The sequence below is a fragment of the Corvus hawaiiensis genome, chromosome 8 (genome assembly GCF_020740725.1).
Source record: "Corvus hawaiiensis isolate bCorHaw1 chromosome 8, bCorHaw1.pri.cur, whole genome shotgun sequence".
NCBI lineage: Eukaryota > Metazoa > Chordata > Aves > Passeriformes > Corvidae > Corvus > Corvus hawaiiensis.
Window position 1 is genome coordinate 18,263,957 of NC_063220.1, and position 19,840 is coordinate 18,283,796.

At 39.3% G+C, this 19,840-nt stretch overlaps 1 protein-coding gene across 2 annotated transcripts in view; it reads left to right on the top strand.

Moving 5' to 3' along the window:
* Positions 1–19,241, top strand: part of VSTM4 (V-set and transmembrane domain containing 4) — a 32,879-nt gene extending 13,638 nt beyond the window's left edge. The window contains exons 6-9 of one of the 2 annotated variants that reach the window (XM_048311694.1): positions 4,726–4,832; positions 5,675–5,736; positions 14,826–15,015; positions 16,624–16,794. In XM_048311694.1, the coding sequence (XP_048167651.1) occupies positions 4,726–4,832; positions 5,675–5,736; positions 14,826–14,999 (343 nt within the window). In that variant the 3' untranslated portion in view covers positions 15,000–15,015; positions 16,624–16,794. Of the gene's footprint in view, positions 1–4,725; positions 4,833–5,674; positions 5,737–14,825; positions 15,016–16,623 lie in introns of both variants that reach the window. The other variant, XM_048311695.1, reaches the window with a different exon arrangement.
* The last annotated feature ends 599 nt before the right edge of the window (positions 19,242–19,840 follow it).

Below are 19,840 nucleotides of genomic sequence, written 5' to 3' on the forward strand. Positions count from 1 at the left end.
CATTCTCATGGGATTATCACAGTATCCAATCTAACTGGCACTCAGATGGAAGTGAAATCAAAACAAAGCCACACAGGGTTCAGGAGAGGCCAGTACAAACCAAAACTTTCATGTTACTCATGGACAGATCTTTGTTCTGTGACCTTGGCCAGCCATTGCACCACCCAAAAATTCAGAGAGACAGCTCAGCAGTTTTCATTTTTTCCTGGATGTTTTCTCTTTTCCCCTTCTTTATTAGCTGCTGGGACAAAGTTGGAATTACAAAAAACAAACAAACAAAAAAGAATGGGGAGGGGGAGGAAATCTAAGTAGATTGGTAGAGAACACAAAAAGAGAAGAAAAATGAGACCCAACTGAAAAAATGGAGCATGGCAGTCAGATAAAAACTCATACTACAAAATCTGGTTCTCTGGGAACAGATGATGTAGCAGTGATACTGCTGCAAGCACTAACTTAAGAGGCTGAATAGAGGGGAGAAAACAAGCCCATGTGATTTCTTCACCATAAAACAGAATCTCAAGAAATGAAAGAAGTGCATGACTCTATATGGATAAAAACACAGTTTTCATGTATTTTGGTGTGAAATCCTTGATCACACAAATGCATGGCTAAAGTGCATTGACTTGGGGGCTTTAAAATGAAATAGCTATGAAAGTGTTACCAGTATGTACTAGTTTGAAAACAAACCAGTGGGAGGCACCAAGTCAGAATAACAATTTAATGGAAATTAAAGAAAAAGAAAAAAAGTAAAAGAAAACACTGGTTCAAACTGACAGAGTCAAGGTACAACCTGACACCCTGTTAGGCAGGGTGGTGGTAGCAGTCTGGTAGAATGGTGGCTGCAGTCCTCTGAAGCAGTGATCCTGTAGTAAAAGAGTCTGCTCTTCCTCAGAAAGTCCAATGATGGCTGTGTAGCTCCTGTCCCCTGGGAATCCAGTGGAAAGGTTGTCTCTGGTGTTCAGAGTCCCAGATTATATCCACGATGGGATGCTTGGTTCCTCCCTCTGGGTGGAGCATCTCACAATGGCGTAATGAGTCATGAGGCCAAGTGTTGATTAGGCTCATTAACAGAAGATAGTCCGGAGGGAGTTATCTCTGAGTCAGGCGGCAGGACAATGATGGGCCATTAACAGGAAGATAGTCTGGGGGGAGGAGGCAAGGAAACACTGCCCCACCTGGTTTCAACAGCTTATGGGGATGGTAATATAATACACTGCAACCCAGGACACAGTATCATAATTGTTATGTTTCACACTTGGTACCATTTATTTTCCACTCTCTCCTCAAAACACAAACCATTAATTCCTTTGAACTCATTGCTCTTCACCTGCAAATTCCTTGTCTTGGAACTTAATTCAACACATATAGACCCAAAACCTACTGTCTAAATATCCATTAGGCCAAACTGTTTAACTAATTTGCATGAGGTTCTTGCCATTTAAAATTACTACTGTGCAAAATTCAGCCTTGATTAGAGAAGCTCAACTCCAGTTCCCTTAGTGATATTTCAAATACAGAGTAGAATCCAGTTTCAAAATTACATTAATAGTCTGATGTCTAAGAAATGTCTGCATTCGCACTGCAGTAATACCTAAGCATCTTAAAATATTTATGTCTTGATGTCAGAATTATGTTTTTACTTTTAATTGGGATCTAAAGCACAGCGGGCTACGTGAATTGTCCCAGGTCTCACAAAATGGCCATGGTAGAAAAGAAAATTAAGTCCAGATTTCCTGAGTATAACAAAGCAGATGTTTAGGTTTTGGTTTGCTATTTGACCAATAACAAATTAAGGGGAAAAAAAAAGAGTTGACCAAAACCCATTTCCTTACCACATTTTTAAAATAACTACCTAAATAAAATAGTACAGTTATTTTTAGTTTTCCAAACCACCTAATTCCATTTTCTGATGTTTTCTTTTCTTTAAATACCCTTCTTCTTATTATATTCCTTGTTATTGGATCATTTTGTCAGTTTTCAGATCCAGAAACCCCTAGGAGGCAAAGCTTTGAAAACAGGAACATTTTTTTCTGTCTTTTATATTTGTGTTGGCCTGAACTCTCCAGTCCTTCAGTGACTGTTCTTCTGGAGATAAGTAATTGGAGGTAAATAAAGTGTTCGCCTCAGAAAGCTGTCCATCTTGACACCTTGGTTCCACAGTGCCAATCTCACATCACAGGAGCAAATTCTACCACACAGAACCAGAACCAAGAACCCAACTACCCCGGCACCTTTTCACACAGCTCCCCTATCTGAAAAATATCCAACTCCCAGTTCACTCAAGTGAATTTTTTGTCACCCCCATGCAGACCTTTGACAACAGAAAATAGCTGACTTAGGTGACAACAGGCAAAGTTCCACATCCTAGGGTCTAATAAGAGTAGCAAAGCCAAAATTCTAGTAGCTTCCCAGGTCTTGCAACAGGCATGACCTCCAGGGAGATTGCTGCCCTGGTTCCATGATTATTGCACACCTTCCACAGGTTACTTCCCCAAACCCCTGGTTTTTTATTGCTCTCTAAAAACTCATTAGATCCTTCAAGAAATGCACAACGTGACACCATTGAAACAGAAGCCAGGAGGCTGAAGAAGGAACTGGAGATAAAAAACTAACTTTCCTTTTAGACATAGAACAAGACAAGCTCACAAAGAGGCAGTGTTTCAGAGCCAAGGAGTCTTCTCTGAGCCTCCTTGTGTGGTTTGAGGAGCTCAGTTCTAAGACAGCAAGTATAGTTATTGTATCTCCCAGAATCAGTTAACCCTGTGTGGCCCTGGCATTTAAAAGAAACCTTCAAGTCACAAATACATTTCTTTGTAGCTTCACTTTTTCAGTGGCAAAGCAGGAATAATAACTAATGCAATGAATTGACACTAAGCCTTTTCATATATTGCGCTTAAAGAATTTATATCGGAACAACAGCATCTTTAAGCTACACATCTGCCTTAATGACCTGGGATTACTAAACCCAAAAACATTTAAAAAAATCATTCTCATCTCCTTTTTGGTAGTCTTTCTTCTTGGCAGTTTGCTGTTTGTACAAAGAAGCCAGGTAGAGCAGTTTTGTTTTCTGCTGGTTTTAAACCATTTTGTCTTGATTTTAGTATAGAAACAAATGGTTGTTGTGGGATAGGTTCGTAGCAGAGCAGGCAGACTTTGAAATTGTTTCAGTGCAACCCTCTGTTTACATAACTGATGTGATTTATTCATAATTCATGAACATATTTTACTTTTTAAACGCTTTTTAGAAAGTTTGGCAGCAATCTATGTTTTTGACTGAGTACATGAAACAGAACTCAGGAAAATCAGCAAACCAAAGTATTTTTGTAATCTACACAAGTGTAAATCCAGAGAGTGATTTTACCAATGGTAGTGACAGTCATTTGGATTTACAACTGTGTAAAATGGCAATGTCTGTAATTTTGTTGTTCTTGTGTGGGCAATAGCTGACACATCTTAACTTTTGTTAAATCTTTGGCCCAGTCTGAATATTTTATTCTATTAATATAAAGAGAATGTTTCATTATGCAAAAGAATCTGGAGATGAACAAGAGATTGGGTCAAAGGATTTAAAATTCAATGAAATAATTGTTGTCAGTGTTATGACTGTGGAGACCCTGGTTGTATTCCATGGTGTGGTGGAACTCCCAGCACAGAAGAGAAAGGTCCCCACAACCATACTGCCCTAGTCTACTCCAGGGTGAGCCCAGGGGCAGATGCAGCTGAGCAATGGCTGCTTACCAAGTCACCTCCATCACCATAGTCATCATAACTAAATGGTTTACCTTCTCCTCCCACCCCAGCTGTAAGTCAAGATTCCTTTCATCACCACTTAAGCCAGTACAATTTTATTCCCCTTTAGTTGCAGGCAGGGAGCCCCTGCACAGTCAGTTACCCTGCACAGCTCAGCTGACCCGCGGTGACAATCGCTGCCACCTGATTGTGCATCCAAGCCCCGAATATTCAAAGCAGGATTTTTGATCTCAGGCTTTGGGAGATGAAAAGGGTAAAGCGTCCAGCCTTAGAGGATGTTAAACTCCAATAGTCCAAACACAGAAACTCTTGGATAGGAGTCTGTTTACAGTATAACTTGTACTCTTCCCTCATAGCACCTTTTCAGCACAAATATACTGGAGAATGCCCGAGTTAGAGATTGGGGCACAGTTTCTCCTGTTATATTCCCTGAGCACACTGGCCCCCTTGACGAAGCCAGCTTTTGCTAGCGGGTTTGTGAGCTGCCTGAAGACATGCTACATGCTCTCCTGGCCCCTCAGCCAGTCTTAGCCCAGAATCTGCATTGAAGCTTTTGCTTTTCCGTACACTTCCCATGGGAGCTTATGCAAGTCACATAACCTGTCTGTGTCTCTAGCCCTTGAGGGCAGGCAGGCAGAAGTTCACCCTGGGTGCATCAGTGGGGTCATACATGCTTCTAAGGAACAGGTGCTATGAAATGGGTCTTGTTTAAACCTGACAGTTTGCATTTTCTATACCAGGATGAGTGAGACTCTGAGTTTCTCAGCCATACTATATGGCTGAACAAATGCAAAACCCAGAGCATTTCCAACCACCGTAAGAGGTTTTACATTATATACCCTAATAACAATCCAGGTTGTTGGGCATGAACTCTCACAAGTAGAAGGTGATGTGTTTGCATGAACTCACACGGACAAACTGTCTTTCCCTCCATTGCCTCCATTTTCCCCTCACTTTTGGGCCTGTGCTTTGCAGCTCCGGGGAGACAGTTACCAGTGTGACGAGCATGTCTCCTCTACAGCCTAAGAAGGTAAAGAAAAAGAAAGAGAAACTGGAGCAGCCACCAGCCATCCCAGCAAAAGGTATGAATACAGAGACACAGAGGTATTTCAAATCCTGAGCACAACCATGGAGGGACAGCAGAGTGTGGGACGTCAGGAATCTTTCACTTTGCCACTGTCTCTGCCTCTGCCTGTTCTTGCTCCCATCTGTGGGGGAAGAAATGGCCTCTGCCTGCCACTGGGACAGACTTTCACCTCCCTGCAGCTTTAGCCATTCTGAGATGCTACTCAATGAGACCAAGCAGGAGGTCTCAGCTCACACTAACCAGAGGAGAGACAGGAACCTCTGCAGCAATATTCACCCTGTTCAAAGAGAAGATTAAAGTTAGGCAAGTTGAAATTATTTGTTGGGGGTGTTCTGAGGGAAGCCAACACATTGCACTCTTTAAAATTGCTGGTGTACTTGGGAAGTCAAGCAAACTGGGCAGATAAAGACCAGCCTCTTGGGGACTTCATTTTCCAAGAGGATTTGCAACTCCAGGGTCAGTCTCACAAACTCTTGGGTGTACTTTCTGAGCAACACTGCCAGTGCTAAGCCAGTGGGAGAGAGGAGGGAAAGGACCTGAAGATTTACTGTGGTTTAGGTAACAAATGATCAGTTCTCCGGGGGTATACTTGCTCTAGTGTTTGCACACAAACAGCATGTCTTGCATATCACATTCTTTAATCTTATGAATTTTTCTAATTCATAAGCATTATGGTTCCTTGTAAAATACCTGAAATATGTTTAAACTCATGTATAAGTACATGCATCTGCTCCTAATTTGCTATTAATATGTAATTTATAAATTGCTAATACATATGCTAAAAATGACAGTGAATGATAATAATATGAAATGATCCCTTAATATTTATTTTTGTAGCTCCAATTGCCAATAATTTCCCTAAGCCCAAACTCTTGAAACCTCAAAGAAAATTGATCCTGGTGAGTAATTTTCCGTGACATAATTTTCTGCATATTCTTCTGTCTCAATACAAATGCTGAAATGTTGCCAGAACTCTAGGTTCAGATACTGTAAATCGCCTTAAAAAATCATACAGGTCCTTTTTTTTTTTAAGTAATACTTTTTCAAGTGATGAATTATCTTGGTTCTTTTCATTTTGAGCATAATGTTACACTGGATTATGTTTTCCAGCTTTATAACAGTTGTCATGTCTACAAACTTGGCCTGTTCTTAAATGAAACCTGCTATTCCTTCTCACATGCTTCTGGCAGCTGGTGTTTTGGAAAAAAATACCAATTACTGGCAAAATCATAACTGTACTGGTCACAATTCTTTTGAGACTTCAAATCAGAAATGGGGAGGCTTATTCTGCACTACACTGCTGTAAGTCAGAAATGCCTTGAATTGCAGGAATAAGATGTATATATGTAGCTCATACTAAGGAAAAAGCCCTTCATATAAAAGTTTCTCTTGGGTATGAGTTTCCGACTGAAAAATACCCCTGCAGATACATGCAAGACAAATCAGGTAGACAGTGAGATGTTTCTCTGCTTTTGTAACAAAGCAGGGCCTGGACAAGACATCCAGCAGTAATAGAGTGACACAGTTTTATACCAACTCACTTCAGATGCCTATAGCTGCAGTGCTCTGCTATGGTCCCTGTGTAGTCAATAGAAAGAGAGATGAATTAAAGTAGGAACCTGATGCTCCTAGTAATTCAGACTACTCCTCTGAATTGCCTTTTGGGAATCCTTTCTCCCTTCTCTGGCAATAGAGAGATCACAGAGAGACCAACTTTCTATATTAGGTGAAGATGGGTACTTAAAATTACGCCACTGGAATAACCCAAATGCCATGTGATGGTTTCACTTTCAGATGAGGGTTAGAATTGAGAACCTTCCCACCAACTGTCAGTAAATAACCTCTACATTTTACAACCCTGGATACCTGGGCATAATGCCAGGTGACTTGAGAACAGTTCAGCTAATATCTTGGGCAATTTTTCTGCCTGGATATGGAGCTCATCATTCCTCTGCTGGTCCTGCAGGGATTGCCCCTTGGCCAGACTCTGCTCGTACAGGTCAGGCTTCAGTAGAGGAAGAGGCAGAGTTTTAAAACTCCGTGAAAAAGGCCTTATGTCAACATAGGTAATTGTGGCCAAAGCTCTGCTAAGAAGACAAAGACACAGATGAGAGCCTTTGGCACCAGGGCTGACAGGCACCCTTTGCCGTGCCCACGGTGTAAACCCCAGCGCCCGCGCACATCAGTAATCAGGCAGTCTCAGCTCTCTTATGAAAAGCTCTCACCAGTTAAAGCACTCAGACTCTTCCTGCAGGTCAATAAAGCACATCGACACAGGCTAAACTTGAAGTAAATCTGTTTCCAGATGCTTTTTCTTTCTGGAATAATTCCAAGGATAGCCCTTAAATAGCTGTTGGCTCTTCCCTTCCTGCTACAAAACACCAGTCAAGGTCCAAACACTTTGGAGGTTGAGCAGGAGTAAAGCCTTTTCAAACAATGAAATCAGCTTTGTCTCCCCTAGCACAACTGAGGATCCACATGCTGCATGCAGACAGCAGACTCTGTTTTAATGCCTTGCTGTTGGACTTTGGCAGCAGTTTCTGTATGTTGCTCTCTTCCCTTTCATATTTCACTTCAGAGTGCACCTGGAGAAACATAGCCCACAGAAAAGACACAATCTATGGACATGAGTTAGTTTTAAGTCAAAAAGTGATCCAACAAATATAAACGGACCTAGCAATAAAGTGCATTGAGGGACAAAATAAACTAAACTGAAGTAAATCTATAAGGCATATTCAGAAGCTGAGCAGGGCACTTGTCAGAGCAGTTTGCCAATTCTGTTCTTCTTGCCTCCTTTTACAGCACAGTTGTCTAAGCTTTTGTATTCTCAGGGGGAAAAAAATCCATACTTTCTGCTTTTAAATTACTTCTTTTCAGTGAGGAAAATTAAACTAACTGAAGTAAAAGAAGTTTAAAGAAAGATAAAAAATGTAGAAAATACAGAGAAAAAGACATATCATATACATCTAAATGAAACTTTAAAAAAAATTTTTCAGCAAACTTGTCTCCCCATTTTAATTCTCAAAAATTTCTCAGATTTTAAATTTTCAGTGTGCTTTGGGGCAAAAGAAATTAATATCATCATCCTGCCAAATCTCTGCAGGATAAAATAACTTCCTTTCCAGCTATAATTATTGCACAGCTGGTGTCTACACTAGATCTTTTTTCACTGATGGCACACACTTACTAGGCAATCACTACTGCAAAGACAGACACATATCGCTGAGTTTCTGGACTACTTCTGCAGCTTCCCTGTACAACTCAGGGAAGGGACTGTATTGGGGCACAAGGAGAATATTCTAGAAAACCTAAGCTAACAAGCTAGAGTATAAGGGAACATTACAAAATAATTCCAGTGTTTTGGGAAATTTTTTTGTAATAGCCTAAATACCAGCAAAATTATTTCCAGAGGACATATGCTTTTGGTTTCTTGAAAGATGTTTATAATAAGCTAGAGAATTTCTTTTGTTGTTAACGTGCTAGAGTGGATTGCAGTATAATTTTACAAGAACACAATAACCTGGATAAAATATGGACATAATCTCAATGAAAATTAAAAAAAAAAAAAAGAGAGAGAAAGTCTAATACCATGTTCAATTGCGCAGTGTTGAGTAAAGCCTTTTAAATACTCTGCTTAAGTCATATTGCTTTTGCTTTAGCCAGAATAACGATTCTATGCTCCCCCTGTTGCAAAAATATTCCCCATCAGTGTCATTCTCTATTAGCATCAACGAGAAATGTGTGCAGATCAAAGGAAATAGAGATGCTGAAATGCAAAAAGGGATGTTTTTTATAGCATGCAAGAAGCGCAGAGAGTCATTACGAAGAAGAAAATTCTGGGGGCCCACAAACTCTTCTCTCTAAGGGCTGTTCTGCTCTAGCCTTAAGTACTTAGCCCGTTGAGTTGGTAGAGATAAATCTTCTACTTCCTCAACCAAATTTTCTGGTAAGCCTTTCATTGCCTCCTAGAGACTAGCTGTCATAGCCCTAGAGTGTCAGTTATAGAACATCATCTAAATGAAAAGGCTTTAGTGTCTTTTCATGAAGGTTTGAACCATCAATCTTAGGAGCTCCTGTGTGATTCACTACAACCAATGGAAAGGATGTGACTTGAGGTTAGATCAAACCTTGAAATCTTTACTTATACAAAATTTTTTTTTACTTCATCGTTTTCACACCAAATTGTAAGGGGAGGAATACCTGCCCAGATAAGACAGGCTATAGGGACTCCTCTGATTCTGCCACTGACATTTGCACTCTGCTACATCATATAACCATCACACTTTGAAATCAGGTGAATATCTCCTGTATTACAAATGATCCCCTTGGGCTTAGTTCTCCAAACACATCCATGGAAAGCTCACAGTACACAAGAGCTGGCTTCTGCTGTTCCTACACTGACTAACCTCTTACATAAACTCTTTATTGAATGTAGTGTATCTGGCTTCTGTTGTTCCCCACCACAGTGTACATGTTGTTCCTGTGTGACTTCTGGGCAGAGTGATTTCAGTGACCATAGCGCTGAGCTATTTAAGAGAAGCATCCTTCTACCTTCAGCTCCCACAGTGTAGACAGCATTGTTTATTTCAGCATGGATTGGATCACCAGTGGCTCAGTGCTACATGATTACTGAGATCTGCTTTTGATGATGATGATGATGATGATGATGTAAAAGTTACTTGAGAACCAGGAAGGGATTATGGTTATCCAAGGCTGAGGGAAATTTCTAGAAGTCAGTATTTCACACAATTAGTAGGATTCCTCAGTAGTCTTAACTGTAGGTACCATTGGCCCTTTCCTTGAGAAAGAAAATGGAAGTGGAATACATCTGCTCAGTAATTTGTGAATTCTGAATCTGGGAGCAATCAGGTCTTCCCTTCTACTGGATGACTTTAAATTAAAAGCTGTGCCACCTTCTGTTAGAAGAGTTGCTTCCTCCACATGTAATAATGGGTGACAATTTAAGCTCCCAATTTATTAAGGCATTATTGATCTCCACAGACTTCAAGTAAGACCATACATATAATACACAAAGCAGTGGTGAATGGTTTTACCCTAGACTCCCTGTTATTCTTTAATATTTCTATTCAGTCCTCATAATTCCTCTCTCTGCAAGATGAATAATCCTTTCTTTTTTTCAGTGTCTCCATAGGATATGAGATGTCCATAGGGCATGAATATCATTTGCACATTCAGGTTGACACTCAGAACTCAACGTACTCAAAACTACTGAGTTATGCTTGCTTCCTGATTCAGATCACAGGTTGCTATCTTTATGCCCAGGAAGGAATGATTTGTATAAATATGTAAAATTTCTTGTTGGATCTGTGTTGAGACTTGTGTATTTACAAATTCCCACAGTAGATGATTTTTGTGTGATGACACATTTGGAGTAATAGAAGTGCCACCCACAGTAGATGATTTTTGTGTGATGACACATTTGGAGTAATAGAAGTGTCACCAGTGAAGTGAAAACTTTTAATTACTTCCTTGGCTTTTTTTGAATGATAAGAAATCAGCTTGATTTCCAGCAATGTTGGTTTAGAATCTAGGAATAACTGCAACTGTAAAAGCAATAGAGCATTAGCAAAGGGGAGGATGCTCTTCCCCCAAAACTCATTCAATGGGACTTAAATCATCTTTGTCCCTGACTTTGTAATCATAACTTCTGTGGGATGCAATAACAAAATTTAGATGCAATGGTGAAAGAGTGTTCACAAATTGTTGTAGATATTGTTCTCAGGGAGTATAGGCATTTTATTCTATAGGAAGTAAAAAAATAGATATCTTAATGTGAAAAAACCTGTCCTTTTTAACTGATAATGCCACTAAAAGTCATAATTCCTACTCTCCATATTTTCCAATGTCATATTTATTAGCTTTGGCATTGAATGTCTCTCTTGATATTTCATCTTACTGGCCAGTAGATGGATTTCTAGAGGAAAGCTCATTTTGCAGATCTAGCTTCAGAACTTCTGCAAAAGTAATTTCTGAAACTCCTCTGTTCCAGGGGAATCTCTGGCTTTCTGCCTGCAATCAAGTCACTGACATTGGTAAACACTTGAAGCTCTTAAAAAAAGAACAAAAAACTCCTTCTGACTTCTGAGTTATGGTACTATCTTAATGAGGAAATCATCCCACTGAAGTTCATAGGGCTTGACCATTAAGTGTATCTGTGGCCCTCAGGAACACTACTGATTTCAGACCACATAGTATAAAGGGAGGGGTTTTCCTGTGTATATTTAAAAATAGGACTGTCAAAGGTTAATCCTTTTCTCTCTGAAGCTACAGTGAGTTTTGTCCTGCCTGACCCCACTGCCAGCATGTGCTCTCTCCCATGTCCTGGTGGCCCAGACAAGTGAGTTGCAAACTCATCCACCAAATCATCTTGGATCTTTGGATCCACCAGATCATGCTGGATCTTTGCTTCAGCACATCCTCACTTTCACCTCCATCACTGACTCTCCAGTGATGGCCAAGCTGGCAGCCACATCCCATCGCATCCCATCCCCTCCATGGCTTCAAAAACCAGATGCTTTGAAAAGGAGATATGCTGAGGAGATGATGGGCTACCCCCTTTCCCTTAAGCCGCACTCAGCATGCAGTTTCCACCCTTCTGGACATGGATACAGAGACAGCCAACAATCTCTTCCTGTGGTAACACAGCCCAACCAGTTGGCCTGGGGAGTCCTGTCTAGACAGTTTCTGATGGAGTGTGCTCAGGCAGTGACACTGGATGCTCCTGAGCTGTGCCATCTGGACAGTATCTGAGCTTTTCTTTGGAGCTTTTTACTGACTGTGACTACAAAACAAGATGTTTCTCAAACGTTAAAGGAAAAAGGCCAAAGAGTCAAGTTTGGCTTTTGCAAGAGAAAGGGAGAGAAAATAAATGGTAGTTCCAGAATGTGCTTGCTGGGAACAACTCCTTCATGGCACTGGGGCAAGGCTGCTTTCTTGGTGCTGTGGAGTAACCTGGCCAGAAGTGCAATTCCTAGAGACTGGGTCAAAAAACTTTAGCAGCACCTCTTGACTCTTTACCTTTCCCATTTGCACTTCCTGCAGCATTCCTGGGCACCACATGTCCACCCAACAGCATGGCATGGCTGGGCCACGGGTGGCAATTTGCCATGCACTGGCAATCACACCAGCAAACATCTGCAGAATTGGCAGGGTTTTATCCTTGCTGACCTAATCCACTCATCCATGAGTGCAGACCATGGCAGTGAGGGTGGAGTTCCATTTTCAAGTGTTACTGCAGGAAACCAGAGTTACTAAAAATACTGTGAAGCTCTGACAGGAATTTCATAGAATCATAGAATGGCTTTAGAAGGGACCTTAAGGATCATCTAGTTCCAACCCCACCACCATGTGCACAATTTGGGATATATGCTTGTTGAATCCAGAAAACTCAGTGCTGAAAATTTAATTTCATCTATAGGAGTTTATTTTCCCTTGTGTAAAATTCTTTCTGTATCATATCTCAAACAAAAACTACATCACATGTGATTATATAGGCACTGAATTCAAAGGCGAATGTCTGCAGCAATAGTCTCTAAAATATTTAAGACTGAAATGAACTGCGAAATCAGGCCTTTTCTGCTTATTTTTGATAGTAAACTAAAAATTCACATTCAGTTTGTCATCTTCATAACACGTGTGGTCATGGAACAGTGAGACTGCAGCAATCTCTATGTGCAAGTTGGCATCAGTTGTTTTTGCAGAGAAGTTGAATTTATGAGGTTATTATTTGCTTGTTTTCTTCATACCTAATTACAAATTTGGATAAGAGTAGTCTTAGTTAAAACTTCAAGAACTTTCCCGTCTGACAGTGCTCAGAGTAAACATTCTTGAGGCTGCCAAGAAACAAATTAGCTAAGCCTAGTAAGAGAAAAATTGACATTCCTGGTAATTATGACATAAAATTCAGAATAATTTTGATTGAAACCCAACACTTCTATTTAATTTCTAACACATTTATATACTAGACAAACCCAATAAAAACAAAACTATATATACACGTACTTTAGTTTCTTTTACATATTCACATGATAGACCTTGCAGATTGTTTAATAAGAGAAATGTTCCTATAAGTGAACTCTTTTGAATAGTTGCCCATGGGAAGCTCTGTGACTGGAATAAACTAAAATTAAACTGGAAGAAATCTGGAAGAGGAATCATTTTGCATTTGCCAGAAGATACACTGGAAAATCATAACTCTTCCTAATTTATATTTTGGCAAAGTATATGTTCCCAAGATGAGAAAACAGACATACAAGATAAATGCTGTATCTAGGAATGCCACACTGGAATAGATCCTACTTGAAGAAATAATTTCAATATTATTTTAGAACAATGATGAAATTTTTTAGAAAAGGATGTTGTAGCCCTAGAAATCCCAATGACCTCCTAGATGAAGCACCAGGACAGAAAGAGAGGGGTGAATGGCCAGTCAATTGTTGTCTCTTCTTCTTCTGTCCTACCCTCTGTCCCACCTACAACATCAGTTATTAAAGTCACACCATTGTTCCAGAAAGGAAGTGGTGGCACGGGTCCAGGTTAACACTGCCAAAACAATATCCAATCCTAAGGAGAGATGAAATCGTAAGAATTAGGTTGTTTTTTTTTTTCCTGTCTGCTCAAAAAAAGTTGGTTTTGGACAAACAAACCAACAAAATTAAATTAAACGTGGTTGATAAATGAAGTGCAGAAGAGTGTATGGAATAAAAACCTGGCTACCACAGGTAACTTGAAGTAGTGTTGGCTCCCATGCACTATTATTACACATCCTTTGCTGAAAACTGTATACCTTTCACAATTTTGAACCTCCTGTGTGTTTCCTCATATTTTCAATCAAATTATTACATACTAGAAATATGCATAAGGGAAATTATTCTACACATTTTATGGTGTGCTGTTGCTTGTAGCAGTAATTGAAGTACCTTTTCCACTTATGAAAGTACTAATTTTATTTGGTTTTATTGCTTTTCTAGATGCAATTATTTATTTAGTGTGTTTTGGCTTTATTAAATTATGTTTACTATAGGAACATCATAAAAATGTATGAAAGCAACACATCAGCCACTACTGCCCAATGACTTGTTTTGGGGAATCTAGTGTTATTTTTCATATCCAAACATAATAGAATAAGGTAAGACTAAAGAGATAATCTACACTGGAAAACAATGCAATTTTGAGATAATATAATAAAACACCTGGACAATATGATTTCATAAATCTTACTTCTAAAATTTACATGAGCTGGGCGTTGGGGTGGTTATTTTAGGGCATGTGGCATTTTCTAAATGGAAACATAACATGAAATGTGATTAAACAATAAAGGGGAAAACATATACAGATTTAGCTTGCCCTGAACAACTGATTCCTACAGAACAATGAAAATATTTCTGCCTCAACAGATGTTCTGCATCAGACTTAGGAAATGTAGTGCTTTACTGTGGCAGTGACCAATATCTTTTCTTGAAAAGTTTTATCAGATTCATTTTTAGGAGGCTTTTCACATGCAGTGTATCATTATGCATTGAAGGTCTGATGTGACACTGAAGCTGTCAGCAAAATTCCCCATACCTTCAAACAGAGGCTCAGTATACTATCTTACACTGAGAATAAAATATATAGCATTTGTTGGTGTTATTGTGGTGTTCACCCTCAATGTAACTCCTGTGTTTAGCTTCTGTACTACATAACTGAATAGACAGGCACATAGAGGTTTGAATTCTCAAAAGGAATCTTTAACTTAACATAAAAGCAAAAAACAACTGAAGTGCCTAGAAAGTGATACTAATTCTAATACTTTCAGGACAGAAAGAAAAGGGCAATATAAAAATGCATCACAGCAGTTGACCAAGAGTTTTTTCTAAGTCTTTAGGTCAGGGCCAGGATGGAGAGATGTCTTTCTAAACATTGTGGTTCAGTTCAATCCTAATACATTAACAAAGAAAATATGTGTGTGATTTTATTTCTGTTACAGTCAAGATCTGTCTGGATCCACAGTAATTCCTTTTGTCATTACGCCAGAGAATTCAATAAAAGCACGACATTTTCTGTGTTGTCAACAGCAGAGCATTTGATAGTGAATGAGGACCAGAAGTCGAGATCAAATAGGACTACGGATGGAAGTGGGGAGGGAGGGAAGACTGCGTGAACAGTGAAATGCAAAGGTGCCAGTCCTGCAGGCAATACCATGCAAAGGGCTTGGACTCACATTGCACAGATCAATTGACTTTGTGCAGCTGCACAAAGTATTTGAGGATTTGATCTGCAGAGAAGAAATAGGATCAAATTAATGCTGGAAAAGTGTAAACTTTTTCACCCTGATGGAAACAACCTGAAATGAAATGCTGAGTGTGAGCAACTGTCATGAGAGGATTCCAGAGCAGTGCAAAGAACAGGAAGCAGGGGAGCACAGGGACTGATTTCAGAGGGTATTAGATGCTTATCTTTTTAGGAAGAAGACAATACAATAATTATTCAAACACATTTCAAGGAAACAGGAATCATTTGTGTTAAATCAGAAATAAATAAGCAATAAATAAAATGTGAAACTTTGGCTTTGGCAACTATATACAATTTCTTCCTAACATTTAAGTACTGTGTGGAAAATCTTGGTTTATGAACTTTGAGCCAGTTTTAAGTTTACAACTGCCAAAGCTTTTCGTAGTCTGAGAGATGCAACCTTTTCACGGCTGCTTCTTGTGACTGCAGAAATCCACATGGCTGAAACATTTTGGGTTTTTTAATTGTCCTCTGCACTTCAACTTGAGGACACCAGTTACTCAGGTAGAACAAGTACTCAAGAAGATAAAGAACAAATTATCCAGTTCTTCACTTGCATATGACCACAGAGCTTCACCCTTCTTCAGGGAGTACAGACCTCAGTCTTCTACAGATTAACTGAAATCCACTTCAAATACTGAGGGTCTCACATACAATTCCACAGCAACTCTTTTGTTTGTTGGTACATTTTCTGGGTGAATTAGACATGAACAACCCACTCCCAACTGTGAGAAAAACACACACAGGAGCACAAGACAAGATTTTCCTCCTCTAAGCCACCTGAGTCTGGATGAAGTCCCCAATAGCAGAAGGCAGCTTCTGCCACCCACAAAAAAATTTCTTCAGTAAATTTTATTGACCATCTCCCTTAGCTACATTTTATAGTTGTAAGTCAAACTCAATCACTGTAATACAGCAGACAGTTTTGGTGGTATTGCCTTTTTTCTAAACTCTGAACTCATCTATAGCTTGGCAAAAGTGGTGAAATTCCAGTGGAATGGCAGTAATTCTATCCAGTTTTTTCTGCCTTCTGTGTATTTTTAACATTTTTTGGTTCTGTTAAGAAATATAATGAGAGGCTCTGTGAGTGGCTGTGATTAGAGATGTAACTGGTCCAAGGTTTACAGCTGGAAAGCAAATCTGGCATATATCTTTCAAATTGTGAAATCTGCAATAAATAAAATTGGGAAATTTACTATTAAGGAGGCTGAACATTTTGCTAACACACATCTTTCAAGTCTCCAATATTTGAATTGTCAAAATGTTCAGTGTTTGTGAAATTAGAAGCAAACCCGAAAATCCTACTTATTCCTGTTTCCTATTTTTGATACTATTTTTATTTCATCTTCTAAGAACTAACCCTAATGCAGAGTAAACGGATTAAACACGTAGTAGAATTACAATGGGGGGGAGAAGAGCTATAGCCAATTTTATAAAATATCTACATTCAGTGGTAATGACATTATAACTAATTTGTTGGTTCTGTCTTTCAGCCAAAAATCACAGAGGAGAATTTAACATATGCTGAACTTGAACTGATGAAGCCGATTCAGGAAGCCAAAGGCATTCCCAGCATGACGGTCTATGCACAGATACTCTTTGAGGAGAACAAGCTGTAACAGTTCATGCCTGTATAAATGTCCTTTGTCTGTGTTCTATTTAAATCTTGCTGTGCTGTTTATTTATAGAAATCATACAAATGTCCTTATTTTTTTATTTCCATTCATGCACTTCTTTTTTCTATGAAACTTTTAAACACAATGTAGTTGAAAGTAATCATAGAAAAAGCAGCTGGTCAGCAAGTGACGTCCCAGAGATACCCTTTGTAGTGTTCTATACCCCTGTTGGAAATGGACTGAAGTTCCACCTGGGGCATTTTTAACACTAGACATTATTCCTTCTTTAATGTTAATGTGATGAGTCCAGCTGGAAACATCAATATCTTAGCAAGCCTTAGGAGGGCTGGTTGTAGGATCCATGCCCAGCAACCTGCTCCTGAAGGAAAAGACCACTGACCAGGAAAATGGCCACTTTAATGCATTTTGTCCCACCAGAAAAATATTAACCCAGTAAAGCTGAGACTTTTTTCTACAGCAAAGGAAAAGCTAAAGTTACTTTTTCTGCTTTTTTTCCTCTTCTCCAGAAATAGTTAAAAACGTTTGTGTTCTATGTTTTCAAATTCCCTTTCTAAATGACATTGTCTTTAAAAAACTTTTATTACTTTTAGTAAGGTGTTTGAAATAAAATATTTCAAAATAATCTGAAAGAAACATTTATAGATAAACCCCAATGATTTAAGGAAGAATATTCATAGCTTGGAAACATCTCCCAGGATCTGATTTTTTAAAATTCTGATTAGGAATAGGAAAAACTGAGAGAACCAGGACACTGCTTTTGGTCTTGGTTTAGTTTGGTGTTTCCAAACCTGCGAAAGTTTCCTCCTGTAGCCTGCACTGCTGAGCTGCTGATCTAGAGGAAAAAATTACACAGCTTCTCCTTCCGTATGGAACAGACTCTGTAATGCCCTGCTGACTTTGGAGTTATTTCTTTGGAAAGACCAGGGCTTAGGAGATAGGGAAATGAGCCTAATGTGAGGATACAAAATAACATTCCTCTTTCTTTACCTCTTGATAACTGAGAAGGCATTCTCCCTTTTCCTTTGACACACATTGATGGAAAATGAGCTATTCTGTGCCATCCTGGGCATTTCAGTCATGAAGAATAGCTGGACTGCTGTTTTCAAGCTCATGTATCTTCAATGTCTAAATTTCCCCAAAGCTCAGGGAGAGTTTGATACCCAACATCTTTCAGCTCTTGGGAAGCTTTAGCCCTTGAGTAACTGTGCAGTCCATGGAGGTGGAAAAGCATGGGCTCTTTAGGTCACCATTGGGTCATGGAGATCTGATACTTGGTGTGTGACAGGTCTTCTCCAGGTCTGTGAGGGAGCCCCATGACAGGCTGCTCATTCACCAGTATTTAATGTGGATTTTGGAGTAGCACTTGCAGGCCTTGAGTTCTGGAGTCACAGCTAAGATGGTCCAAGTTGGTTCTTCCTTTACAGGTCACAGCCTTTTAGTGATAGAACAACTTCTCATGAGGGTTCAGAGCACAGCTGGGAATCATCACAGGAGCACTCATGCCCTTGTTCCTGTTCCTGCATGGGAGTGCAGGAGAGGAGGGCAGGGGGGACAATTCAAGGATGGGGACATGCAACCAGGGGACAGAGCACATCACTGCCTTTTGGAGGGTTTCACCAGAATAAGTGAGTCTGTATAAACTGCTTTTCAACTTTTTTGAACAGTGGTAGAGATTAGGCAGCACACCTAATCTGTTACTGTCTAGCCAGGATCTGTAAATATAAAATGCAGTCACCTGCTTCTACATTAGATAAAAATTTATTCTATAAAAAGAATTTAAGAAAAGCTTATCAGGTTGACCATTATGTGCAGTACTAATTTTAATTCTATTTCTTCATCAGAACAGTTGTTGCCAAACTAAGGTCAGCTTTTATCGGTTTATAATGCTAGGAATTATTTGCATTTTTAATGTTTGCATTTGTGAGCTGTCAGAAAAGATGTTTGTTTCACCTTTGCATTATCCCAGGAGTTTATCACCCACCAAAAGGGCATGGTACTTTTCCTTGTTCTCTGATCAGGTGTTGGACTTTCAGTGACAACAGCAATCAACTCATTGACCAAAACCAAACTGGTGCTAAGGAGTGATTCAACATTCAGGGATCAATTTTGGAACAGCCAGTTTAACTGATTATTCAGAGAGGACACCTGTTATGCAGACAGCTGTTCAAGAAGCCTTAGAAAAATATAGACATTATTAGTTGTTACTTTGGAATTAAAGATAAAATCCTAACACAGTAATTATTTGACCACTTAGATGTGAAAACTTTCAAGTTTGGTGACAAACATTCCTTTTGCATACAACTGGCCATTGTGCCCATTGTTCCGAAGAATCCTCTACTGTATATTTATGCCCAGCATGTTAATGAATACCATTCTTTATGTATTAATATCCTATATATTCTTGTGTATGTTTGATATCTAATTGCCCAAAATAATAGTTAACTGAACTGAATAAATTACCTTTTTTTGTAAGATTTTTTGTCTCACTCTCTGCAGGATTTATTGCTTCTTAGAGAAGGATATTGCTTCCCAGATTGAAGGATATGCATTTATCTCTTACATAGCATTTAGAAAGTCCCAGTATTTGGAATTGAATTCTTCATTCTGCAGAAAATTCCAGGCTTTTCAAATGTTTGGAACTGACTTCATATGGCAGCAGACAAAAGAAAACATCATCCTGCAATTAATTGCACATCTGTAAGTATCAAAGCAACCCACTGAAAGACTACAGAGAAGAAAACTTCACTGAGTATAATAGGCTTCAATGCGAGAAATGCAGAATAAATGGATTTAGCTCCTTCTAACAGGAACTGCGAGGCCAAATTAATGCCTGGCCTAACTCTCTCTGGCATCAGGAGAAAAGCAGCAGACCTGAAGGTGGCCCACAGTTCTGTTATGACAGGAGTTCCCATGATGACTCTTAGTACCTTATTAAGCAGCAGTTGGAGTCTGCTGAGTCACACTATTTTGGTTACTCCTTCTGTTGTCATTGGTAAAACATGGCTTTGTGCTGAAATCTTAACAAATACACCTCTATTAGCTTCACACCAATTTAATATCAGATTGTTAAACG